Source organism: Populus trichocarpa, chromosome 9 (genome assembly GCF_000002775.5).
Source record: "Populus trichocarpa isolate Nisqually-1 chromosome 9, P.trichocarpa_v4.1, whole genome shotgun sequence".
NCBI classification, from domain to species: domain Eukaryota; kingdom Viridiplantae; phylum Streptophyta; class Magnoliopsida; order Malpighiales; family Salicaceae; genus Populus; species Populus trichocarpa.
Genome location: NC_037293.2, coordinates 7,651,717 through 7,660,676, shown reverse-complemented (window position 1 = coordinate 7,660,676; position 8,960 = coordinate 7,651,717). Strand labels below are relative to the sequence as shown.

The following is an 8,960-nucleotide window of genomic DNA, read 5'->3' as shown; positions in this document are numbered from 1 at the left end:
ATCTAACGCAGTTTAAAGGATTTATTTTACGTGGGACCTTGACAAGTCAGAGCCAATGCTTGATTACTCCCTCTCCCATAATTGAAGTTGAAGCAAACATGTTAATGTTGCGGCGAGCACAACTACATAAATAAACCAGTGGCGTTACTCTTCTCCAAAACACTCTCTGTAAATTCGAGGGCTGCCTGCTGATTCAACTACTACGCCGGCAAAGACTTGGTGGTGAGCCGGAGATAACCCGGGTAGAAGTCAATTCATGTACTGACAGAGAGGATCCTCGTATCCTTTTTGTCTCCCTGTGCTTGCCATATTCTAGCAACTTGTTATTCGACAACTTTACAAACATGCAGAGCATTTTTTTAAAATATCCAAACCCATCAACTAGATTGAAACGTCAACATCATACAACAAAATTTTTGCAAGTTTCCATCCAGACGCAGAAAGTAGATAAACTTAAATAACGATTAGATAGCACGTTTGTGTTCGACAAAAATGGCAAAGGATTTTCACCCTCTCAAGTTTTCATTCATTGAACCTTTTCCTATAAGAAAACAAATTAATACTCCTTCATTTAAAAAGAACCTCTAGAAAAAACAGCTAAGCGAAGGCTTTAAATAGTCATACCAATACATAACTTGATGATGCTGGACAACAAGCAACCATCACAAAGAAAATTCTGCAAGAGAAGTTCCTTCTCCAAACTATTTCAAGCAAACAATCCTGAATAAATACTTTGGGCATGTTCGAATGGAACAAGAGCTGGAAGAAGCATCGAGGGCTTCAGCACTATGAAGCCCTATCAATTATTGTAGTTATCTCTCGATCTTCTTGAAATTGAGATACAGCTCTCCAAGTTGAGATTCACAAGCAGCTTCAGCTTCTGGGGCTAGATATTTAAGAAATGATTTGGTCAGGTCATATGTTGACACATACCGGAAGACCTTACCACAAAACTTGCGTGCTTCAGCCCGCCTTGATGGCTTTTCTGGCATATTTGTTGCCAATTCCTTTATCAGATGACTGAGTTTTTGCAAATGATTTTTCAAGACTTTCTTTGATGCATTGCGATTACTTTCATCATTACCAGAAGAAACCATTGACTTCAATATTTCTATTACTAGATCAAGTGCTTCAACTCGACGAAACTCCAACTTTGCCCTGCTACATTTCTCCAAAAGGAAACCAAAGAGATGGTGCCCGATCCATGGCCTTCTTCGAAATATTTCTGTCAAAAAATCAGATTTTATTTGAGATGTCTTACTCTCAAAATATCGCGCCAGTTCACCCTTGAAAATATCAATAACCCCCTGTAGTTCACACTCCGGAAAATTTCTGGCACCAATAATTTTCAGAATCCAAAAGGTTGAATCCTGAGCAAGGGAAACAATCATTTTGTGTCGCTTCCACATGGCCAACTGTTTTTTCTTGGATAAATTACCAGCAGATTTCTTTTTCTTTAATGGCTTTGATGCCAACTTTAAGTTCTTTTCCAACAAAGATTCAAGAGTAGGTAGTTGCACAGCATCACCCCTTGGGAAGTCCTTTGCTTTCAATATCTTCTTCTGCAAAATTCCCCATATTCGCTGTCCAAGCTGCTCGCTGATTTCTGCAGTCTGAGGGTTAACGAATGCCCGAGCCAAGTTCAAGTACACCATCAGAACCTCAGGCTCAGCTGTAGAATGTAGACAACAAGAAAGCACAAATGAGGATGCAGGATTTTAATAAAACATCATCCAGAGAAAGTACGGCAAAACAGACTTTCTAAAATTGCAACATAATGTAGAAATAAATAATTCTTGCAACTGAGACTGGAGATTCTGCCGACACAGCCAAAAAAGAAGCTTGCCAAACCCCAGCCCCAGGCATTAAATACCATTTAGCATTTCTGACAAGTCATTAACACAACCAATGTTATATATAAATGAATGATTCCTTTCTCATTGATCCAAAGCCACCGCTATATCCAGCCATGAGAGAATTATTAGGAATTTATGAATTATGCTAGAACAAACAAAAGGCTAACTCGCATATCCCAGATAATTTAACACAAGAAACAAATGCTTACCTGGATTTTCATGTAGGTAAACCTCCAGCAATGAAAGGACACGAAGTTTGAACAGAACAAGCTGGGATTGGGCGGTTTCACCTCCAGCCTGATTCTTTCTGTCTTTAAAAATCTGGGCAAGATAAGCGTCCATCCGGAACATTGCATCATCATCCATTCCTCCATCAGAATCATCAGACAGCTCTTTGCCAGCTTCTTCAACCTCAGTCACTGCCTCAGAGTCATCAGTCTGTTCTTCATCCTCACCTGTTTCACCTGTCTCAGCTTCATCCATTTCTTCTTCTCCTTCTCCTTCTCCTTCTTCTACTTCTTCAATACCAAGAAAATCTTCATCGTCATCATCTCCATCATCTCTACCTTCTTCCCGATGTCTAGGTGGCTTCAAATCTTTCTTAATGACACGCAACATCCGAAGAAGTCCATCGTTGGTCACATCATTACAGAAGTACTTAAAAACCTAAAAACATAAATTGTTACCAGAGTTAATATCATGTTGTTGATGGGAATCCATGTACAAGAAGAGACATTGTTAGCAACCCTTCACTCTAACCAAATTGACATCTTCCCTACATAAGTTGTGAAACAAAGATTATGCATGCCATGCACAATGATTGTTGAAAGCAACTCATACTTGACTAACAGTTCAGCTATTCAATCTGGACTCGGCCAACTGCATCATTCCAGTAGCAAGTTGAATTTCCGAAATTCTCAAAAACAATCACAAAGAAATAATGTATTAACATGAAGAAACCACACATGATTACTCAAGAGCTTACCCTGTCACGAAAGTAATATAAAACTTTATTATAGAATGTGCACTGTAAAGCCAAATTAAGGTTGGGGACATATAGATATGCAACATACATGTGCATATACAAATGCAAATTAACCTTCCATTACTGCACACACCTGCTCAATAGCAGAGCGCAAGGGAGCTGATGACTGAGGTAACAATGAAAGGAATGTATCCACAAGGACATCCATTAACTTAGGATCTGCATCATTATCCAACTCCTCTTCTCCTGAGTCAAGAAGATCAGAAGCTGCAAAAGCTTTCTTACAACATATAACAAGTTCAGATGCAGCTTCTGAGAATTCTCCAGGTCGAAGGAGTACTTGAAGCAGCAACTGGATCAGCAAGAACCTCATTGCATGCAATTTATTTGCTTCAGCACCAATCACACAATTTTTTTCCTGCATAATTAAAACATTTTAAAAGTTGGATTGCACAAGATTAAAAAGCTGATAAAGTGACAGCTGGGATGTTTGAGAACACAAGTAAATAAATATGATTTGCTAGCATTTGAAACTCGAGCAAAAATACTAGTTCTCAAAGAACTCATAATAATGCAAGGGAAAGCAGTTATTGGCAGACTCAATAAGGAACAGTTCTACGTAAGGCAAAGCCCGTGCTGAAAAAATTACAGGTAAAAACAATCTGATTCATATCCAAAGGTTCCCTCCAGTCATTCAATTTTAAAGTGTAATCAAGACATGCATCATCTCTGTTATTTGAGGATTCAGCATGCATCCCAACTCTAAAATCAGAACCAATTTGATGTCCATATTCAAATGTAAGAATAATTAGAGTTGCTGAAAGCAAGAACACAAAGCTTACCTCTCTGGAAAGCCTAGTTTCCATTTCTTGCAATTTTTCAAAAGCCTTTTCATCGTCATCACTCAAAGATCGAAAAAGAGAAACCGAAGGAATGTTTCGTAGTGTACTGAGAAAACGCATGAAGTAAGACCCAAGATCACTGTGCTCCAGGCCACTAGACAAAGAACGCAACCCCTCTATCTTTTGAGCATTTGCAAGCAGTGATTGGATCTGCTCAATGCACATTCTGCAAATAGCACTCGAGGTAGGCGCCTTTGGCCACTTAAATTTCTCCTGTAATTCAAAAGATGTCACTTCAGAGCCAAGAGATGCAGAGAACAGACCTTGAACAGCTAGAAACTTCAAAATTTCCTTCTGCACCCCAAACCTTGCTTCTGGCTCCAGCTTCAAATGTTTCAAAATAATTGGAAGGGATTCCACCACCCAAGTCTTCAAGAAATCAGAATTTGCCGTTGCACCATTTGAATCCTTATCCTCGACTGAACCCATCTCTGAATTGTCATCAGTAGTCTGACTCTGGTCTGACGGTTCTTCTGAAGCATTTCCTTCATCCACAAACATGTTCATTAAATTCTGAATAAACAACATGCAACCAGATTCAGTTTTAAACTCTGTCACCAAAGCTTTAACTGTTTTTGTTTTTGTGATGCCATCAAATCTTGCATTGCTGTGTCTCTGTAAAGCCACTATAACAGCAACTCTTCTGACATCATCATTTCCAACCCAATCTGACAGCTCCTTGAGAAAATGCTGAGCAACTTTATACAGCCAAGAGTCCTTTGTCGAAAGTACATCCACCATGCATTGCACAATTTTGTGAGAGAGAACATATGGAATGAAAGATGCGGGGAGCCTTGGGAGAAGGAGAAGCAGAATATCAAATGCCAGGTGCTTGCGATCATGCGAAGAAAGAAGAAGGGAGCCTTCGATAATAACTTCACAGAAACACCGAACACTCCTGGCAATTTCTTCTTCAGATGAACTAGACTTGCGACTTTTTTTGTGCTTTTTTAGAGAATTAGAAGCTGACACCACATCTTCAGCTTGCATAACAGTATCAGGTAAGAGGATATTTACCAGAACAGGCCATACACCATGAACTCTAGGCTGACAGAAAGTTGATTCCTGCCATTTTTTACAAACAATAGTAAATAATAAAACCTTTTATGACCATGAAATATTACTCTCCTGCACAAATAATTAAAGAATCACCTTCAAGCAGTTAATAATAGAGGACAAATGACCAGGCACAAAAAGTCTACTAGGGCTGAACGGATGTGGCAAAAAATTTCCAAACATTTCACTATCAATGGAAATTTTCTCCCGAATTCTCAAAGCTAAAAGCAATGCATCAGGATTTCCGGCATCAGGATTTCCGGCATCAATACCACCTTCAAACCACTCACGCAGTCTTGGAGCTTCAAGAATGTGATTCAGCACGGCCTCGGTTGGCAACTGCAATCACAAGACAAGGCAGTGGAAGGATCAAGGATCAAGAGACACTGAGGGAATTGCAAGACACGCATCCCAAGTGGACATACGATAAGAACACCCCACCCCCAAAAAAAAAAAAAAACTCCAAAGCCCCAAGGAAATAAAAAGGATGCAGCAGTCCAAGAAAATCAATTTTCTTCATTTGTCAGAATAAGGCACCTTTTCAACCAATTCTAATATAATTGCAACAGCAGGCTCTTGCAGATATCGTTTTTTTGCTGCAAGGGAGATAAGCACATCGGTGAATTCTTTAATGATGAGGGTGTTATGATCAGAAATCCACTCTTCAGTCAGTCTTCTTGATAGGGCAAGAGCACCATAAGCAAATAACCGACCTAAAAGGCAATCTCTTATATCCTGCAGTGCCACAAAGAAGCAACTTCAGGAATAGTATGCAGAGAAGATAGCAACAGAATACAAAGGACCAATCCTCACCCACCTGACCCTTCATTGATGAAGAAACTTCTAACAAATCAACTATTAGTTTCAGCACTGAATCCACTTTGACACTAGGAACTGTATCAACTAACACTGTCAAGCCCAGTGCAAATCCTTGCCTTGCACACTGCAAAAAGCAAAACCAGATTATGTGATACACACAAGTTAGCCAACAACCTCACATTATAGATAGCCCAAGTTTATATCCACACAATAGATACTACAGTCTACAATGCTTGAAAAGGTGACCATTTGACCATGTTCAGTTTACAGTAATGTTTTACAGGTTAACAGTCTTATCCAGCTCACGTGAGATCTAAATGCCCAAACAAAGAGTTTTCACATAATGTCCAGCAAGATATAATGCCCTGAGAAACAAGAATCAGATAACGGGTGCCGTTGCATAAAATGCAGGGTCAAAAGTATAAAGCAACTATTAACATGGAGATGAACAGGTACTGAGAAATAAGCAATGCAACAGATACACCAAGAATGCATGTTTTATGGAATCATTCATGAGAATCAAAACCCAACAGGCATCAGACATGATTGTGCAATTAATCACACAGCATGAAGGTGATAATCAAACTAAACTAATGTACCATTTTCATCAAAAAGACAATTCTAAACGTTGATTCAACTCCAGGAAATATTTATCCTTGATGCAATTGAACTTCAAAAACATTGTGTAAAACTTATTGTTGCATATCATGAATCAAGTTTCCATCCCCTCACAGCGTATACAGAGAACCATAAAATTGGTTCAAAAGGTGTGAGTGTGTGCATGATACATAGCTTTCACAAAGAAGGAACAAGAGCATAGTGTGCAATTTAACCACTCATACCTCTCTTGATGAAGAAGCACCACGAACAAGCCTACGCACAGCGTATCTCACAGAAGGTGCACAATCATTCAACCCATCATCCTTCTCCGCTTCCAGTTTCAATCCACCTTCAACCACCTCCTTATTCTCCGTAACTTCATATGCCTTCTGAACCTCTTGCAGCTCCGTGACCAATCTCTCCACTGCACCTTCTCTCACAGATACATCCACCGATGCCAGGTCCTTAAAGACACCAATATGAAACTTCGGCAACGTCCCACTCGAGGAAGCTCCCATGTGCTCTTTACTTTCGGTAACCTTTGAATCAACATCCATTTTTTTAGTCTTCACTTCCTTACTCTCTGAAGCAGCATGTAGCCGCTTTTTATCCAATGCTTTCCTTTTCTTCCGTCTTTCCATGGGTTTCATTGAGCTAGGAATGTTAGAAAGGCCTGCTTTGGAAGCATCCTCATCCGGGGCTTCGGTCTCTTTATTCTTATCTTTCTTCATTTTCTTTCTACTTGAAATTGAACTTGCATTCTCATTATTCGTATCCTCTAAGTTTGCATTCTCGATATTTGTGTCTGTATTATCTAAATCCTCAACTTCCGCTACTGAATTGGGGCTTCTTTTCTTGCTTCCCATTTAAGCCAAAAAAAGCAGATGTCTGCTAAAATTGTATACACCAAATAAAAAATAAGTAAAATCCAGGGAAAAAAATCGACTTAAAAATTAAGAAAAAGTGGTGAGGCTGAAGCTCAAGCACCAATACAAACCACTGAATTGTATTTAAAACTACAAAAAAAAAAAAAAAAAAACCAAATTGACACACTTTCTGGGGAAAAAAAAGAGTTTTGAGGTTAAGTGAGCTTCAGTTGGAGAGGTAAAAGGAATGAATAGAAAGAAACCCTAATCAAGGTACATCGAGAGAGGTTATGCAAGTGTTACCTATAGGGTATGGAGAGTCTCCTCCTTCTCTTCTTCTACGTGGGGTAGGGTATAAGCGGAAATCAAAAACCCTAGCTGATTAACCACACTGTCTTTATTGTTTAAAAGAGGAGGAGGAGGAGGAGGTCACCGACTCGCCGTTTATTTAATGGGCTCCTCTTATCGAACAGTAGTGAATAGCCCGATTAGAGAACTTATAAAGGCCGAGCTAGCGGCCCGTCTAATACATGGGAATGGTTTTTTAGGCAAGTTTTCTAGGTCCGTGTCATTTTCTTCTTCTTTTTTTCCTAACACCACTGGTCTACTAACACGTAGGCAACTTGGATTATAGTAGGATTATTTTGGAAGCCTAAGGAGATCAGTGGATAAAATTTTTTATTCTATTTTGTGAATTTTTTAATTTTGATTGAAATTCGTACCTAAATACATAGTTTTTAGACCTGATTTGATCTAAAGTTTGAGTTCTGAATTTTGACGAGGTTAATTTTTTTTTAAATCAAAAAACATTTTAGTAAAAAAAAAAATCAATGGGTTGCAGCCGGGTTTTTGATTGGGTTTTGCCGGATCAACAAGGTCACACTGGGTTTTCTTTTTCCCTGTTTTTTCATCAATTCAGCCTGATTCCAGCCCCGGGTCGACCTGCCAGGCCGGTTTCAAAACTATGCCTAAAAGAATGAATTTCTCTTATTAGATGCATCATATCAGAGATGGTAATGAATTTAGTTTTGATTGAGTAGATTTAAAAATATTTATTAGTATCAGAGCGGAAAATTGACTGGGTTATATACATAGATTAAAGAAATAAATTATCCCCGGAAGGGCAGTCAGCTACGCAAGTTTTGAATTCTTGATGATGGCCACACAACAGTCCTCGGATTGGACAAATGTCTGTGATCTTTTATCTAAAACCTAACCTCGGATAACTCCATTTCAGTTCCGCAATGCTTCAGCAGAAACAATCTTACTTGGAGCTTAGAACGTAGACTGAAGGCACTCCTTTTTATCTGCAATGCTTTAACATCTGATTATATTTTTTTGTTGTTCGTTTTAATAATTTAAAAAAGGAAAGAAAAGCAGAAAGCTAGTCAGTTTTAGCAAACACGTTCTGTTATCCCTCAACTTCATAGCAAGTTCTATTCCAGCCACTTAAGGCTTCCTGTGGCTTTACATACCGGAAAAGGTGGGTATTTTTGGAATGGATGAATAATGATTAAGGTATAAATCTGATCTAAAATCTAATTCAAAATATAAATTTATATTATATATTTATAGAATATTTAGATATTTTTTAATATAATATATACATAAAACAAACATCTATAAATAATATTTATCATTTAATATACATATAATATTCAAATATTTATTAACTATTTTATTTGTTATTAATTAATAATTAATATTCATCGAATACCTAAAAGGATAAAAAATTTATGAACATCTAAATTTTTTACTTCATAAACAGTAAATAAAATAAAAATATAAAAATATCCGACCGGCTATTACCCATTGATTTACAGCATAAAATCGCACTCGGGATCGAAAGGCAACTAAATCCCATGAATGTAGATTG

At 38.1% G+C, this 8,960-nt stretch overlaps 1 protein-coding gene across 3 annotated transcripts; it reads right to left on the bottom strand.

The window, feature by feature from the left end:
* Window positions 1-448: 448 nt before the first annotated feature.
* Window positions 449-7,549, bottom strand: LOC7478774 (rDNA transcriptional regulator pol5). Of its 3 annotated transcripts, none has more exons than XM_002313917.4 (9): window positions 7,388-7,549; window positions 6,461-7,106; window positions 5,617-5,742; window positions 5,337-5,534; window positions 4,896-5,138; window positions 3,684-4,808; window positions 2,975-3,259; window positions 2,066-2,522; window positions 449-1,672 (listed from the first exon to the last, which is right to left on the bottom strand). In XM_002313917.4, the coding sequence occupies exons 2-9, from the start codon at window positions 7,082-7,084 to the stop codon at window positions 813-815; spliced, it is 3,918 nt and encodes a 1,305-aa protein (XP_002313953.4). In that variant the 5' UTR covers window positions 7,085-7,106; window positions 7,388-7,549; the 3' UTR covers window positions 449-812. The 3 variants fall into 3 exon arrangements, with proteins under 3 accessions (XP_002313953.4, XP_024464282.2, XP_024464283.2); XM_024608514.2 differs by having other exon boundaries at window positions 6,461-7,109; window positions 7,388-7,511; XM_024608515.2 differs by lacking the exon at window positions 5,617-5,742.
* Window positions 7,550-8,960: the final 1,411 nt, after the last annotated feature.